The sequence below is a fragment of the Drosophila montana genome, unplaced genomic scaffold (genome assembly GCF_035044405.1).
Source record: "Drosophila montana isolate Dmon_TW-CO22-7 unplaced genomic scaffold, ASM3504440v1 contig_3440_1, whole genome shotgun sequence".
Taxonomy (NCBI): Eukaryota; Metazoa; Arthropoda; class Insecta; order Diptera; family Drosophilidae; genus Drosophila; species Drosophila montana.
The window spans coordinates 536,163-551,664 of NW_026998325.1; the positions used below are offsets into that span (position 1 = coordinate 536,163).

A 15,502-nucleotide genomic window follows, 5' to 3' on the forward strand; every position below is an offset into this window, starting at 1 on the left:
TGTTTTTTGCCGGTGCATTGTGTTTTACTATGTGTATTTGAGCATATGTATTCTAGTAAAGCCTTTAATATACATTGCTTCACAAAATGCAGTTTTAGTTCTTACAACTAGACAGTGCATTTGCCATAGGAGCAATCTTTGATCTTCTTGTTCTAGTTACAATTTGAACAGGTTGATCGGAATTTGACTACCCATTATAAATCGTTCTAACATATAATTAGAACCAGCTCGTTTTGAGCTATGTTAATGACAAACTAAATAAAGATTAAATTAGGTATATTTTTATTAATTATATATATTTTAATTAGAAGACAATAAGCATTGATGTTTTCAAAGCTTGCAATATTCGAGAACATGTGAGAAAAAACAAAGTTTAATTATGTGCAGTCACTGCATCTCAAAAATTGATGAAGCAGAGCTTATGTAAAATAAAATTACATAGTTACATATACATACGTTTTCGTACTAATATATAAGTATTATAATAAGCTAACTGAAACTATAAGGCTCTTCGCTTGGCTAGGAGCCGCTTTGGAAATGTAGCATTACAAATGCAAATTCGATTCTCGTTTGGGGACCCTCATTCAATTTCTATACACAAATCGTTGTTATTTATGGACGTGCTAGCCGAAGGTTGATTAGTCGGAGGATCATTCAAGTCTGCCGAGTTGTGTTCGAGATTGAAGGTGTTGAAGTATGGCGAATCATGATGCTCTCTCGCAAGGGCTAATTCTGTCGAATGTGGCGTTTGAGAGTCTATGAAAAAGTCTGTAATGCAGCATAAATATCGTAAAAGTTAATAAACAGAAAACATTGATTAAATAATAAGTGAAATTCAAATGAATATAACTAATCCTAATGAAATGTACCTGACAATGATATGAACTTTCGTTTAGCTTGTTTATGATAGCTAATTCGGAACTGTGTGGGTGCGTGTGCGAGTGATTTAAAAGGCGACATCGTGTAATTCGGGTGTGGTAGGCATGATTTGTACTGTAAGAAACAGCTTAGTAAATTTTTTGATGGATCTAAATGAGGCAATAAAGCATGATGGTGACCTAATACAATTAAGCGACTGATACTAACCCGATTCGACGCCGTTCCATTCGCTGACAACTGCATTATGTGAATGCTGCTGACGCGGATTGGGATGATCCTCGACGGAGCCTTCGTATAGCTCTAAATCTGTAACCAGCTGGCCGTGTTCCGTCATCTCATCAAAATCAAATATTTCGGTCACTTTGACATGGTTTGTGCTATTATCAGTGTAGTAGTAGGCATACAAGGCGTCATTGTGCGTGCTCATCTTGAGAACATGTTCAAAATTATCAACATCCGCATTAAGTGGTGTAGCACCGCTGTAAATATAACCACATTTTTTACCAATACATTTTGAAAGAGCCACCTTGAAAGACTCACCATTCATCAACCAGTATCGATACCCGCGGTCCATACAAACGACTGGAGTGCAGCAGCCCTGTGGTGTCGAAGTGTGGCTGGTCGTATAGCGGGAATTTACTAAAGAGATGCATTTGAATGGTGTTATTTAGCTGCGACACAAGTTGTCGCATCTGCTTGGTTAGCTTCGGAGTTAGACTGGTTATTTTATAGACTGTCGCCAGCAAAAAGTCCATGGGTACTGTAGCTGGCAGCGAGAGCAGCTTAATGCCACGATGCCTGAAGATCCAGTTAGCCAAGCCCTTGTTAGCCTGCTCAATGTAGTCCTGTATTACGTCCAGTACTGTCTGAGGCATATTTGAGCTCAAAGCGTCCTGCAGAAAAATAAAGAAATATATATTAATATTGAAATTGCTTTTTTTAAATAGTACTCTATGTATATCCTAGTGCGGGAATTCTGGTTGGAGCATTCTCTCTGTGAAAACTGACATATTACTAGTCTAGAATTGTTACGTACCTTTCTATGCTTTTTACATTCACGACACTCTGGATCAAATTCTGGGGGCTGGGCTACTGTTTCGGAGACAACAAAGGTTGACTGAACAGCCACACAGCGTCGGCAATTGATTAGATTGTTGCGGTGCAGAAACTGGAGGGCATCATCAAAGCCCTGCTGGCAAAACTTTGAGAGGAACTCTGGCCGTGGTGGGAAGAGAATACGCACAAATCGGTTGACATTTTGCCGTGAGATTTCTATGCTTGTGTTGGCCCAGTTGAAGTGGAACAGCTGTGAGCTTTGGTCACGCGGACAAATGTCGCTCTCTCCGCAAAACGGACTCACTGTGATAGTGTTCTCATCCAAGATGGGTAAGTTGTTCGAGAAGGCGCCGTCCATGTAGCGTACACCGCGAAAACGCGGGGGCAAAATGCCAGAGAAGCCAGGAATGAAGCAGGCGCAAAGCAGCGCTTGGAGCACCTCCTCGCGCGACTCGAACTCCGAGATGATGACGTTCTGGCCATCATAGACGCTCGTCAGTGAGATATGTAGGCGTCCATTGACACGCTTATGTGCATCCTCGGGCAGATGCTTCTGTAGGCCCTCGAGCAGGCAGGTCTGTATGTTGAACGAGGGACTGAAGGGACCGAGCGAATGGCGGCGAGCTTCGTTCACTACCCGGAAAAAATCGGATGTCATGCTGCCCAGTGGCAAATCGCAAAGTAGACAGCACGCGGCTAGAGAGCCAGCCGATGCCCCTCCGATTTTCTCCAGCAATAAATGTGGCGCATAGTTTTTAAAACACACTGCCACACCGACATGGTAAATGCCCAGAAAGCCGCAGCCAGCAAAGGACAAGTTCATAGTTCACTTCCTTTATGTTATTGTGCTCTTTGTCAAATGCCGTAACTATCAAATAATGAATCGAATTTCAGTTCACTGTCTTTATAGGTACACTAGTATTTTGATCTTTGTTACTTTTGGTGTGCTGTTTTTTGCAACGTAAATTGTTCTGATTCTTTGTTTGGGAACAGCTGACTGGAAGCAGTTACCCGATTTGTTATCGAGTTGCCAACAAATAACTGTGACTGTACGCCATTTCGAGCACACAGTGAATAAATATCGATAAAGTTGTTCTTTGTACTGAATACGAATTGATTCTAATTGTAATTGAGAATTTAATAAAATTAAGGGCGTTTTATTTTGTTAATAGTATATTTATTTTGTTAATAGTATATTTTGTCAACGTACCACAAACGGAATTCACAGGTCCAAAATATTGAATAAGAAAAGGTATATTAGAACTTTTAAAAATACTGAACTTTTGTTTGAACTTTTAAAAGTTGTAAAAATTATTAACACCAGAAATACCTACCTACATCAATTCACCAGATCTATCCTATTGTGTCCACGGATATTAAAAAAAAGGGAATATTCGAAAAATCAAAATTTATAAAATATACTATTATTATAATTCTACATGCTTATTTATGATCTCAACAAAATGTTCAAGTATAAAAATATATAGCACTTTTAAAATTACATTTACAATTTTTGCTTTTAAAAACCCTCAACATATTTAAGATTATCATGCAAACATGTTAAATACAACAACTAAGAACTAGGTGTCCTGCCACCAATTGGGACGACATTAGCGAATGGAATTGCTTGCTCCTCGGCAAAGGCTAGGAAGTCCACACTGTAGCATTGGATGAGCTTTGTGAGCATATTTACATCTGCCTCGGCCTGGTGAGCATTTGCTGCTGATTTCTCAAATGTGCGCTCGAACAGATGGGCTAATCCATAGCGTCCGCGGGGTGGAATACGTTTGGTTTGAGCACATTTCAAGCCAGCAAACAGTTGGCGGCGGGCGGTTATATCTCGGGGTGCTCGTTTGGCAGCTTCTATATCATTATTGCAATTGTCATCGTTCAACAGCTGGCGTTTACGAGTTGCTACCGCACCCTTCAGGATTGGACGCTTCGGTGTGGTTTCGTTCACTGTCTGCCAGTCGATTGCTTTGGCGGGTGGCTCGCAAATCGACGTACTGGCTGGAATTTCCGGTTCCATCTTGATATCGGTAGGCAAAACGTTTTCCACAAATATTTCATCGCTTCGCTTATCGTCGATTTCCATAAAGGCACGCAACGAATCCACGCAAAGCGTAGATGCTGGCAAATTAATATTCAGCTTGTCAAGCGCTTGCTTTATAATAGGAAAATCGAATGCCCAGCCATTATGTGCTACAAGACAAACAGGAGGGCGTAAATGCTCCAAAAATCTCAGTATCATTTGTCCCGCGTTCTCGTCCAGCTTGGATTCGCGTTCCAAAATGTAGTTGTTTAAGCCTGCCATAGGGGTGATATAATATATTTTAATTCCATGCATGACTCATTTACAGCTCAGACCTGTGATTCTCTCGGCGCTTGGGTGTACAGTCATTGACGGCTGGAAAAGTAAATTCAGCTTGTGCAGCACTCTCGGCGGAAAGGGTATAGCTTTAGTCGAGGGTGGCGTCAACTCGTCAAGTGGTTTCGACTCCTCTGGTTCCACATTGTCTTTTAAGACAGCAGGATCAAAGGCGTAGATGCACAGTTCGGTGATGCTAACCCGATTATTGTTAAATGCAGGCAAATTCGATGTTTCCAAGTCCAGCACGGCGAAGGTAGCGATTTGTGCTTTTGGTCCGTTTTCTGCATCAGCAACAGGTGTATTTGGCGCCATTAAAGTGGTGCTTAAATAAACAACGCATTTTTCAATCAACAATTGGAATAGCAGCAACATTCCAAATAAAAAAAAAAAGGCTAATAACATTTTTCGTAATGTTATTAACAGCGCAAACTTATTTAATTTTGAAAGCTTACTTGTTCTTTTCCATTCAAAAAATGTACAATGAGATCAGGTAACGAAATTTCGTGCGCAACGAAATAACGCAAATATATTGAAAAATAAAATTGGCTAAAAGAGCCAATCATTCACATGTTAAATATAAACACAGTAATATATCGACGAACCACCACATCTACTAAAGAAATTACCTCCCAACAAATTTGAAAGAAACGGCCGTATACTGATTGTTTTTTGCGAAGATTGTTCGTATGTTTGCTTATGCCATTCCATAATTGTTGACCTTCAGACCAAATATAAAGAATTATATTATATTTTAAAGCTAATGCTAAAAAACAAGTGCATTTGACTGCTGATTATCTTTCCCGTATCCGGACCATTATCTTTAATCAGCTTGCGCCAACTGTTATTATAGAATAGAGCTCTCGGGAGTTTCTAACTGCAACTAACTTTATTAGAGCATTCTTTTAATATTTTAGTTAGCAATAAATGAAAAAATGTGCAAACAGAAACGGTTCTGTTAAATACAGACAGTGTACTTATTAACAGGAATACACACGAACATATTAGATACTTAAAACAATTTATGCTGTATAAATACTTGAAGGATTTAGAATCCTTGCGTGTCAATAATTAATAAATAATTAAACACACACATGTATATTCGAGCAAGTGTAGAATACTTGGTTTCTTGACCATGGCACATAAATGGCACAAGGCTTAATTACTCAAAGATCTGCGCTGTTTAACGACTTAGTATCTTCTGATTTTGTATCGCCTGCTCCTTCAATTTTGGCACCACGCCTATTCGCTGAAAATTGCAAATAGTCCGTACGTGTTGCCGCCTCATACTCTTGGACGAGGCCGTCTACGATCTCTCTGGACTCGTCCAATTCATTCAAATCATCCTTAAAGATGTCCTCGCGTCTAAATTGATCCAGAAAAGCGCCACGCTTTCGCAGCTTGTCATACTGATTTAAGGTGCGCTCAAACAATGAGCAAATGCTCGTGTGATTGGCCAGCATTAAGCCCGAAACTCGGTGGCTGCTTTGCACGTAGGGCGAGGAACGTGATAATGCCACCTGTATAGAAGTTGGCCCCCACGGTATAAACTGCGCTAATTTGCGCTCTCGTATACGCTGAAGCGATTTGTGCACCTGTGTGGGATCCACCTCGCCCTGTATGATGTTTAGTATTGATATGTAGCAGTGATGATTAGTTTTGTCAGGGCCTGTCGACACCATCATGTTCTTTGGCTGAAGGAGACGCCGCATCACATCCAACACGGTGGTCTTCCGAACGTTAACGGCCTGGTGCGAAGACAATGGATTATGCTAAAAGTAATTATGTTACGATTTACAGCGAAGTTATAGTAAACATTATTGCCATTTTCTATTTAAATTCGGACACGCAATCAAGACAGATGTCCGGTCAAATTCTAACTGGCTGGAAGTAATACAGTACACTTACATGATTGCTAAGATTAGCATCACTGGTCAGCGGTGTGTAGCCAGTCATCAGAAAGTGCAGTTGTGGTGTTGGAATTAATGGCGCCGTCAGGCCAATGAGATTATTGTTCATATAGGATGGATAGCGCAGAGTTGTTGTGCTAACACTCATTATGGTTGAGACTAGAGTATTAATTTGTGTAAAGGTTGGGTTTTGTATGTGCAAACGATCGCAGGCAATGCGATTGAGAGCCGTATTGTCCAGCACGACAACACTGTCTGCAGCAGTGGTCAGGCGGCGAAGCGTGAGCATCGAGTTGTAGGGTTGTACGACAACGTCGCTTATTTCATCTTGATTTGGAAAAACGCTGTAAGTTTGGATAAGTTTTTTGGGATAACGATCTGCCAGGCGTTCCATAAGAAATGATCCCATTCCCGACCCAGTGCCACCTGCTATCGAATGACAAAGCACAAAACCTTCAAGCGAATCGCTTCCGTCTGCCTCGCGATCGATTATATCAAAGATTTCCTCCTGCAATTTATCTCCCTGGCTATAGCCAGAAGCCCAGTTGTTGCCGGCACCGCCGCCATGTTTAGACAAGTACACGTTCTCAGGATTGTACAGCTAACCAAAAACAGATTTGTTTTTTTCTTTTAAACTTTAAGAAGCTTTTCCGTTGGCTACTTACCTTGGAATAAGCCGATGTCATAATGGTGTTAATAACGCGAGGCTCTAAATCCAGCAACACTGCCCGCGGTATATAATGATCATCATCCGCCTGATAGAAGAAAACATCTTTTCTATCCATGCCATCGGTGGCAAATTCTTCAAGAACGCCGCTCGGTGAGATGCCATGTTCTAAGCAGAGCCGCTTCCAAAACTCAAAGCCAACTAAAAAATGTTATATGATGTCACAAATTAAAAGACCGCAACAATCTACAAATTGTACCCACTTTGATTGCCGCATTGCCCCAGCTGCAGCGTAATTATTTCGCTTGGCATTTTTGCGAGATGCTGTTTCGATGATGAGTGCTGATGCAAATCCACTTAATAATTTGAGCTGACTTGTGCGCTTTGTTGTTTAATGCTGCTTAGCGCAGTTTAATTTATACGCTCATTACACCAAAAACACTTAAAATTGTTGCCAAAACGAATTATTTATAGGTAAAAACTTAAATAAAAGATGCAGCGGGTAGTGCTGAAAAAACAATCGATGACACAATCGATGTTATCGGTAGTTGGCTTGCCGTGACTGTTTCCAGATTCATTTTTTGTATATATCGATATCGCCCTTTCACAAGGACTGGTATGCAAATCACAATGGCTATTGTTTGTTATTTAATTTTATTTTTTTAAATAAAGTACTTGTGTATATTACTTGACAGCATAAATGTAGAACCGAAAAATATTCCATGAAGGAAAACCACATTTTTCAAGCAAACTTGAGGAGAAAAACCCTATTTAGAAGTCAATTATTTATTTCTTCAAATTCTGCAATCGGTTATATCGATGGTTTTGCTGCCAACTTCACGCGGGCTAAAAAAAGGTGCCGGCTTGGGATGGCATTGCCATTGCCCGCGCAGAGCTAATGGTCGGTTGTTTTTGGCATTGGCCGCATTTTAAAAGTAAGCAGAAAGCGATAAACATTGTTGGAAATTTCGTGATCAAAATATTGAACGACAACAACAACAATCTTGTCGAATTCAAAAAAAGAATTGTTTAAATATGCCTCGCGCGAAAGTTGCAAAAAAAACAACACCGTCGGAATTGCCCGTAACAAATGGCAACGATGCTTCATCCTCGACTGTAACAGAAGAGGGGGCCGCTAACGTCGCAAATGATACTAAACCGGCACCCAAAAGCAAAGCGCGCGGCAAGAAAATGCCAGCTGCTACGGCTGCTGGGGAAGTAAATGATGCACAAGAAATTGAAGTTGTTGCAAAAAAGCCGGCGGTGCGGACCAAAAGAAAGCCCGCTGAAAAGGTAGAAGTCATTGTGGAAGACACAGAGCCGCCTAAGCCAAGAGGTCGCGCCAAGAAATTGGCTACAGAGGTCAATGACGAACCGAAAACTAAGGCAACAAAGCCACGCTCCAAAAAAGAGAAAACCTTAGCACCGGAAGAGCCTGAAGTAACTAAAGGACGCGCCAAGAAAGAAAAAACATCCCTAAACGAGGAGGCCGCTATCGCTGCCGCACCAACCAAGGAGGCAGACACAAAAGCGCGCGGACGCAAAAAGGAGCCAGAGAAAAATATTGTTACCGAGTCAGCCGAACAAGCCGAGCAAGTGAAGGGACGTGCTAAAAAGGAATTGACTGCGCCTGGGACCAAGGGCAGAGCTAAAAAGGCCGTTGCAGTCGGCGTTGAAGAATCAACAATAAAAACAGCAACAACAAAACGTGCGCGCGGTACGAAGCGTTTGGCAGACACAGAAATCGCTGAGGTGCTAGAGGCAGAGGACGATCCAGAGCCAGAATCGGAAACACAGGTAGCAAACAAGAAGCGCACCAAGCAAGCAAAGGGCAACAATGAAAATGTTGAGGTTCCGGCCAAAAAGCGCGGCAAGAAAGCAGCAACTAATCAGCCACCGGAGGATCTGCCAAGTGTGGATGTCCCAGCAACCAGCAAAAAGCGTACGCAAAAGAGAGTCAACGAGAATATAGAGCTGGCGGAACTAAACGTGCCAGCGAGCAAACCAGGTATGTACAAAAAAATTGCACATTCTAGCAAGCTTCCAGATAGCCGTTTTTATTTTGCAGCACGCGGCCGAAAGCGACCAGCTGCAGGCGCTGAAGAGAATGGTAATGCCGTTTCAGCCGATGCAGCTGACGGCTCAAGAAGTACGTTGATGGAGCCCGGCTGTGGCGGTGCGGTATTGAAAAGTTTGCAAAATGTGCTTAACTTTTGTTTTCCAGCGTCCAAGGCCAAAAAAGCAGCAACACAAAAGGTGGAGGCAGAGTCTGCTGAAAGTTATGAGAAAAGTCTATTCACGTCGCCAACGGACAAGCCATTCAACTTGAAAATCTCTAGCTGGAATGTGGCTGGTTTGCGCGCCTGGTTGAAGAAAGATGGTCTAAAGTTTGTGGATTTTGAAGAGCCTGACATATTTTGTTTACAGGTATTACCATATACAAATTTATATCAAAGAGTATCAAAAAAAACCTATTTAACAAATATAACAACTCACTTGCAGGAAACCAAATGCGTTAACGATCAGCTACCCGATGAGATGACGCGTCTGCCCGGATACCATCCATACTGGCTCTGCATGCCCGGCGGCTATGCGGGCGTGGCCATCTACAGCAAAATAATGCCCATAAATGTGGAATATGGCATTGGCAATCAGGAGTTTGATGATGTAGGACGCATGATCACCGCCGAGTATGAGAAATTCTATTTAATCAATGTGTATGTGCCGAATTCGGGTCGCAAGCTGGTTAACTTGGAGATGCGCATGCGCTGGGAGCAACTTTTCCAGGCGTATGTACAAAAATTGGATGCACTAAAGCCCGTTGTCATTTGTGGCGACATGAATGTTTCGCATACAGAGATTGATTTGGCTAATCCAAAGAATAACACACGCAACGCTGGATTCACCAAGGAGGAGCGTGAGAAGATGACTGATTTACTGGCCCTTGGGTATGTGGATACCTTCAGGCACTTGTACCCGGAGCGCACCAGTGCGTACACCTTCTGGACCTACATGTCCAATGCGCGTGCCCGAAACGTTGGCTGGCGTTTGGATTACTGCATTGTCTCGGAGCGTTTTGTCTCCCGCATCGTGGACAATGTGATGCGCAGCCATTGCCTGGGCAGCGATCATTGTCCCATAACTGTCTTTCTAAATGTTTAAGCATCAATACATGCATAATTACATGCATTTATAAATTGTTTTCATTTCAATTAAATTTATTTTTTCTTTTCCCAACGTTTTTTTAAATTGTGCCCCATTGTTTGTGTTTGTAATAGTTATTTATGAGCAGTATTACGTGTGTCCTTTCTGGCGTTAATCACGCACGTATTGCTATCCTTTTTTTGTTATAATTGAATATTCATTACAAATATTCCATTTATGCCTAAATGCCTAAACATTCGATTACATTTTGTATTTCAATAAAGTATAACACAACTAAGTACTATAAAATGTGGATACGCTGTTTAATTTCACTTATTTCGACAATTTTATGGCAGTTTAAGCACGGTTATTGTCCATTATGGCATTTAACTGTACTTAGCGTTTAATGGCATATAAAAATGTTGCAAAAATGTACAGACTTATGGGTATATGACTTATTAGGAAGATGGGGATGTAAGTTAGATACAAGATACCCAAATCTGAGATAGAAGAGAAAAAGATTCGCTTTGAATAACGATGAAGAAAAGATTAAAAAACATGCTTAATCCAGAGAAGTATCGTTATTTTGAAATGTCATTAAAAATGCAAACAAGTTAAATTGAAGAATATGCATATTTTCATTTTATAATCAAATTGATCATTTATTTTTATTATATTCAGTCAATTAAAACGAATTACTCTCGGATATAGGGGCGCAGTAACGGTAATAATAATGGTTATACTTCCGCCTTTATTTATTGTATTGAATGTTGGTTTTTTTTATTTTTTTATGTTAAGCGCTTTAGTTGGCATTGTTTTATGCTTTAGAATTTGAATTAATTATGTAATATTTTTACAAAGCTGCCCCAGTTTATTTCGTGTGTTGATTTAGTTAATATATGTATATGAAAAATTAACCGCTCGTTTTAAATTGAAGTTTTTGTTTTTGTAAAAAATAGTTAGCTGTCCGCAGAAGAAAGGCGTTATTGCATTCATATTCAGGCCCCGACCACGGTATTTGTGTCTGGTACCCACCCGGTCATCGGCATGTGCCCCAATCAGGGAGTCGAGCGTAGCCTCTTGCCCGACTGCCACATTGCCAATCGCGTGTTCATGTACTCGGTACTGCACTCTTTGCAGTCCGAGGAGCGACGCAGCGAGGAGGTGGACGCTCAGTTACGTGATCGCTATGAGGTATTCCGCCAGGTGCTGCACAACTTTCCCATTCCGCTCCATGCTAGGCCCGAGGGCACCTATGACTATGACTACGTGTATGACGCACTGCAACAGCAGCGCCAGCGCCGACGACAATTGTCCGGTGCGCAAAGCAGCACCTCCATGGAGAACAATGCCAGCGAGTCGAGTGCCAGCCTGTCGAGCATCGTGTCCAGCGTGAGTTGTAGCTCCAGCTTGTCCGCCCGCTGTGATTACTACGAAGACGCAGTGCGCAGTGCACTGGCCCAGCTGGGCGGCGGCAATGGGGCAGCCCAGGACAAGGAGCTCAAGGAAGACGACCAATTGCTGGACAGCGGCGATGAAACAAACTGAGTGACATACACTTATCGGATGTTAAAAACGTGTCCATAGTAAAGTGTAAATCATTTCCAGCAGTCGTTCGTTTTTCTTTTTTTGTAAAAGCGCGATAAATGATGTTAATCGCAATGAAAGTAAAATTCACCATTAAATACAACCGAAAAAGAAAACAAATTGGCTTAGTACAAGCATTTGTTAATGCACATATAGTATATCTCTACACACACACACACACACCTATATACACACATATGTACATATATTAACGTGCATTTGTTGTTGTTTGTGCAATAAAACATTTTAATGTGCGTTTAATGTCGCGCTTGTTTTCATGCTTAAAAAAGTGGAACCGTCTCTCTCTCTGGTCAGTCGGCCGCTTATCAAATCAAAATGATCTCATTCATAATATTTTTATTATAATTAAAACAAAAAAAAAACAAAAGTAAAATTAACTTAAATAACCGCACACTCGCAGCCCGAAGAAAGTTTCGGCTGATTGGAAGTGAAATGTGCGCTACAATCCAAAAGTTTTTTTTTTTTTTTTAAATAAATTTTCTAGGCTAATAGATATAACTATTTAAAACATATGAAACTGAAAAGCGGAATCTGTGTCAATATTAGAAACAAATAAGCTATGCACTTTAGACCTTAATTAAATTCTGTTTTCATAGCTTCTCATAACTGAGTCAACATTCTAATTAGCTCCTTTTTTTTGACAGTTGGCAATTATTTAAAAATTTCCAAATAAGTCTTACAATTATTTGCAAATATCCATAAATATATTTACATTCCATTTGCTTTAAATATAATTTAAATATATTTGTACTTCAAATTTTCTATCTATTTATTTAAAGTTGTATCTAGAAGTGGATCGAAAACCGAAATTAATTTTCAAATGTCGAATGAATTCTAAATAATCATTTAATGCATAGCTTACAAATTATTAACAAATTCAAAAAAAAGTGCAACTAACTGCCGCATCATTTGCCCCGCCTTGCCAGCCATAGACTTGTCTATCTATAACATCTGTATACCTATATAAACCTGTATATATACCGATATATATACCTAGATGTATGTAAGTGCCAACCACATTTCTATTATGTGTGGCGGGCAAATAATAATAATACAAACTGCAACTAGCCACATGCATAAAAGCCGCTAACATCTAACTAACTAATGACCGCACATATGATCCACATATCACACATTTTAAACACATTTTAGCCAGCTGCGTGCCCGGCTATCGGAGTCATAGAAACTATCTACAAATAAATAAACACAACGACAACCTGGAAATGGTCGCGAATTGAGACCAAACTGTCATAAAAATCAGTTAGTAACCGACAGCAGCAGCCCCCCCCACCCCCCTTCCCCCAACTGGCCATAAAATTTCGTTTTCATTTGGCGGCGCGATCTTTACTGGCCAGGTCCAACGTTGTGTGCTTTTAGTCGAAAAAGTTGTGTGAACGCGCACGGATCGGAAGTAATAGAACTTTACCTGGAACGGGAGTTACGACAAGAGCTCTATTTATTGTGATATACCATATACAAAATTTTTGAATAACCCAAGTGTTTTGCCCAGTGAAATAGCAATGCGATCGCTTTACCGATTATTCATATTTTATAATATATTTGCTCTTATCCGAACAGAAGCCGGTGAATTTGGTAGGTTTTCTTTAGTTCAGTTCTATCCAAGGGAATATTAAGAATTTTTTTTTACTTTAGTAGTTATCCTTGTAAGAAACTAAGATGCATGTGCTATATATTTAAGTTTATTAATATATATTTAAACTAATTCTTGGGTATTCAGCAAATAGAGAAAAAGATATTCGAATCATGCAAAATCCTTGTTATCATTTTATAACACATCCTTTATCCTTTATCAGGCATAAAATTAGATAGATATGAATCCTTAAAAATATTTTTACTGCTCCACAGAGAAATTAATTATTCCATCGTCCTATGCAAAAGCATCCAATGGGAATTCGAGTGCTTCCCACTCGGTGGCCGCTCGCTCCTACGCTGGTGGCCAGGGCACGAATACGGAGTGCTCCTTTGGCACCGAGTGCACGCCGCTGCACGACTGCACGGCAATGATCTATGAGGTGGCGAAGAACTGTTATTACGGCGACAAGTCGCTTTTTTGCGGCGGTGGCGAGGAGATGCCCTACGTGTGCTGCCCGAGCAGTCCACTGGAGAAGAATCAGGTGTGCGGCAAGTCGCTTGTGCAGGGACATTTCTACAAGGGACTCGGCTCGTATCCCTTTGTGGCTCGCGTGGGCTTTAAGCGTAAGTGAATATCAATCAATTAATTGATCGAAATCGGTTGTCTTTAAGTCGCCCATTGCAGACATAAGCACGGGCGCCTTTGCCTATCCGTGTGCAGGATCGATCATTGCCCGGCGTGTCATCCTGACCGCCGCCCATTGTGCGTTGGCCAAGGCCGATGGCCACCGGCTGTAAGTATGCCAATCGTTATGCTTGTGTCCATATATATATCTGTATGTATATGTGTATATCGCGGTGCATCTAAACTTTCGCCTGCAGCTCATCGGTGCGCGTTGGCGAGTATGACACCTCCAGTGATCCGGACTGCGCCAGCACTGGCTTCTGCGCACCACGGTCTGTGAATCATGCGATCAGCCATGTGATTGTGCATCCAGACTATAAGCAAGGCCAATATCATCATGACATTGCGCTGCTGGTGCTCAAAACACCGCTCAATTACTCGGGTAAGCGAGGGGAAAGGGAACAGGGATGGGCCGGGCCGGGCGACTCGGACTGGGGGCTGGTTACGCTTCGCAGTGTCAACGTTAATTAAAAATCGTTTTGCTCTGTGTTATTTTCGACTCGCACTCGCAGCCAAGTTCAATAATGTCAACTACGACTCTTATATATTGCATGTTTGCTAATTTGAGGTTAGGGCTCCATTTCCATTGCCCGCTCCGGGGAGGGGTTCCGGGGTTAACTTAATTGGCCAGCGACAAGCTCTGGTGTGTGTTTAGTCTAGCAAGTAATAGGCTAAACGCGGATCAACCGTTAGCCGGCTACCCAATATTAGTTTTCGATTTTAGACACACTTCAATAAGCTTGGACTTTGGATTAGCCTGGATTTGAGGTTAGGTTTTCGCTGCTTAAAATTCTTCAATTTTACAACAATTTTAAAGGACTACTTTACGTTTACTTTTTATTTATTTATTTATATTTATCATTATTTTCTTTTTTCTATAAAAAGAATTTTAAATTTCAATATGCCCCACAAAACTTTACGAATAAGATCACTATAAAATCTAAATAAGAAGACAATAGACAATTTTTCAATATTATAATCATCTATGAATTATTTTTTAAGTCAGTAATTAGGCTGGATTAAAATTGCCAAAGTCCAGAAATGTTAAATTACAGTTCTATAAAAGAATTTAAAAATTTTAATATGCTCTAGAAAACTTTATGAATATGATTACTATAAGATCTAAAAACAAAGGCAATAGATCTTTGGTTTTTTCAATACTATAATTATCTAACGATTGCAACATTTTAATACAATCCGAATATTGAACCTTTTTATTCCGATTCTTGAAATTTGTATTTTCGGAATGTTCTGTTTCATAAAATAATTTAATTTAGGTTTTACCTCTGAGTTGAGATTAGTTTGAATTGCAATTTCTTAACGAATACCAAGTATATGGAATCTTTAATTGATTTTTAAAAAAATGTTAGTTATACTTACATGTTTTCTTCTTACAATACTCCCATGATCTTCGACCCTCGCCCTGAAATTATAAGTCATATAATTCTCGTTTTGATAGTTGTGATTTGATATACTTGTTTTAAGTTCACGTTCGAGCGTCTTGTGCGAAAGGAATGCATCTTATGCGAACAGCCTTCGGATGTTTTCATCAAAATCATAAATTTAAATTGAATCTTAAAGCGTCAATATCA

The 15,502-nt window shown here is 40.5% G+C and overlaps 5 protein-coding genes and 1 long non-coding RNA gene across 8 annotated transcripts; 2 read left to right on the top strand and 4 right to left on the bottom strand.

Annotated features, from left to right (window-relative positions):
* Window positions 1-265: 265 nt before the first annotated feature.
* On the bottom strand, window positions 266-2,895 carry LOC135434886 (1-acylglycerol-3-phosphate O-acyltransferase Pnpla3-like). Of its 2 annotated transcripts, XR_010437307.1 has the most exons (5): window positions 1,916-2,886; window positions 1,420-1,772; window positions 1,087-1,358; window positions 870-993; window positions 626-768 (listed from the first exon to the last, which is right to left on the bottom strand). XR_010437307.1 is itself a non-coding variant. In XM_064691630.1 (4 exons), the coding sequence occupies exons 1-4, from the start codon at window positions 2,756-2,758 to the stop codon at window positions 581-583; spliced, it is 1,656 nt and encodes a 551-aa protein (XP_064547700.1). In that variant the 5' UTR covers window positions 2,759-2,895; the 3' UTR covers window positions 266-580. The 2 variants fall into 2 exon arrangements, 1 of the variants encoding a protein (XP_064547700.1); XM_064691630.1 differs by lacking the exon at window positions 870-993 and having other exon boundaries at window positions 266-768; window positions 1,916-2,895.
* A 431-nt stretch (window positions 2,896-3,326) lies between these two features.
* Window positions 3,327-4,893, bottom strand: LOC135434891 (uncharacterized). The gene is made up of 3 exons (XM_064691636.1): window positions 4,759-4,893; window positions 4,303-4,628; window positions 3,327-4,242 (listed from the first exon to the last, which is right to left on the bottom strand). Exons 1-3 carry the CDS (start codon window positions 4,770-4,772, stop codon window positions 3,509-3,511), a joined length of 1,074 nt encoding a protein of 357 aa, XP_064547706.1. The 5' UTR covers window positions 4,773-4,893; the 3' UTR covers window positions 3,327-3,508.
* A 414-nt stretch (window positions 4,894-5,307) lies between these two features.
* LOC135434848 (tubulin gamma-1 chain) lies at window positions 5,308-7,399 on the bottom strand. 2 transcript variants are annotated; one of them, XM_064691570.1, is made up of 4 exons: window positions 7,144-7,399; window positions 6,879-7,081; window positions 6,212-6,814; window positions 5,308-6,051 (listed from the first exon to the last, which is right to left on the bottom strand). In XM_064691570.1, exons 1-4 carry the CDS (start codon window positions 7,190-7,192, stop codon window positions 5,470-5,472), a joined length of 1,437 nt encoding a protein of 478 aa, XP_064547640.1. In that variant the 5' UTR covers window positions 7,193-7,399; the 3' UTR covers window positions 5,308-5,469. The 2 variants fall into 2 exon arrangements, with proteins under 2 accessions (XP_064547640.1, XP_064547639.1); XM_064691569.1 differs by having other exon boundaries at window positions 5,308-6,075; window positions 7,144-7,398.
* A 287-nt stretch (window positions 7,400-7,686) lies between these two features.
* LOC135434847 (recombination repair protein 1-like) lies at window positions 7,687-10,333 on the top strand. The gene is made up of 4 exons (XM_064691568.1): window positions 7,687-8,888; window positions 8,949-9,029; window positions 9,105-9,307; window positions 9,383-10,333. Exons 1-4 carry the CDS (start codon window positions 7,916-7,918, stop codon window positions 10,040-10,042), a joined length of 1,917 nt encoding a protein of 638 aa, XP_064547638.1. The 5' UTR covers window positions 7,687-7,915; the 3' UTR covers window positions 10,043-10,333.
* A 2,670-nt stretch (window positions 10,334-13,003) lies between these two features.
* On the top strand, window positions 13,004-14,381 carry LOC135434861 (CLIP domain-containing serine protease B4-like). The gene is made up of 4 exons (XM_064691583.1): window positions 13,004-13,225; window positions 13,499-13,849; window positions 13,911-14,019; window positions 14,108-14,381. Exons 1-4 carry the CDS (start codon window positions 13,153-13,155, stop codon window positions 14,379-14,381), a joined length of 807 nt encoding a protein of 268 aa, XP_064547653.1. The 5' UTR covers window positions 13,004-13,152.
* Window positions 14,382-15,158: 777 nt separating this feature from the next.
* On the bottom strand, window positions 15,159-15,484 carry LOC135434831 (uncharacterized). Its single transcript, XR_010437297.1, has 3 exons — window positions 15,386-15,484; window positions 15,291-15,333; window positions 15,159-15,226 (listed from the first exon to the last, which is right to left on the bottom strand). It is a non-coding gene; the product is annotated as an uncharacterized LOC135434831 (long non-coding RNA).
* Window positions 15,485-15,502: the final 18 nt, after the last annotated feature.

What these genes read in the sequence shown, in the direction of transcription:
- LOC135434848 (XM_064691569.1), bottom strand. Translation starts at nt 7,192, where the DNA reads ATGCCAAGCGAAATAATTACGCTGCAGCTGGGGCAATGCGGCAATCAA. An exon ending in GGGGCAATGCGGCAATCAAA is followed by an intron (nt 7,082 to 7,143) that starts GTGGGTACAATT and finishes AACATTTTTTAG; the next exon opens with TTGGCTTTGAGTTTTGGAAG. An exon ending in TGACATCGGCTTATTCCAAG is followed by an intron (nt 6,815 to 6,878) that starts GTAAGTAGCCAA and finishes GTTTTTGGTTAG; the next exon opens with CTGTACAATCCTGAGAACGT.
- LOC135434891 (XM_064691636.1), bottom strand. An exon ending in AAGCGCCGAGAGAATCACAG is followed by an intron (nt 4,243 to 4,302) that starts GTCTGAGCTGTA and finishes CCCCTATGGCAG; the next exon opens with GCTTAAACAACTACATTTTG.
- LOC135434861 (XM_064691583.1), top strand. Translation starts at nt 13,153, where the DNA reads ATGCGATCGCTTTACCGATTATTCATATTTTATAATATATTTGCTCTT. An exon ending in AACAGAAGCCGGTGAATTTG is followed by an intron (nt 13,226 to 13,498) that starts GTAGGTTTTCTT and finishes ACTGCTCCACAG; the next exon opens with AGAAATTAATTATTCCATCG. An exon ending in AAGGCCGATGGCCACCGGCT is followed by an intron (nt 14,020 to 14,107) that starts GTAAGTATGCCA and finishes TTTCGCCTGCAG; the next exon opens with CTCATCGGTGCGCGTTGGCG.
- LOC135434886 (XM_064691630.1), bottom strand. Translation starts at nt 2,758, where the DNA reads ATGAACTTGTCCTTTGCTGGCTGCGGCTTTCTGGGCATTTACCATGTC. An exon ending in AATGTAAAAAGCATAGAAAG is followed by an intron (nt 1,773 to 1,915) that starts GTACGTAACAAT and finishes ATTTTTCTGCAG; the next exon opens with GACGCTTTGAGCTCAAATAT. An exon ending in TCGATACTGGTTGATGAATG is followed by an intron (nt 1,359 to 1,419) that starts GTGAGTCTTTCA and finishes TTATATTTACAG; the next exon opens with CGGTGCTACACCACTTAATG.
- LOC135434847 (XM_064691568.1), top strand. Translation starts at nt 7,916, where the DNA reads ATGCCTCGCGCGAAAGTTGCAAAAAAAACAACACCGTCGGAATTGCCC. An exon ending in TGCAGCTGACGGCTCAAGAA is followed by an intron (nt 9,030 to 9,104) that starts GTACGTTGATGG and finishes TTTGTTTTCCAG; the next exon opens with CGTCCAAGGCCAAAAAAGCA. An exon ending in CTGACATATTTTGTTTACAG is followed by an intron (nt 9,308 to 9,382) that starts GTATTACCATAT and finishes ACTCACTTGCAG; the next exon opens with GAAACCAAATGCGTTAACGA.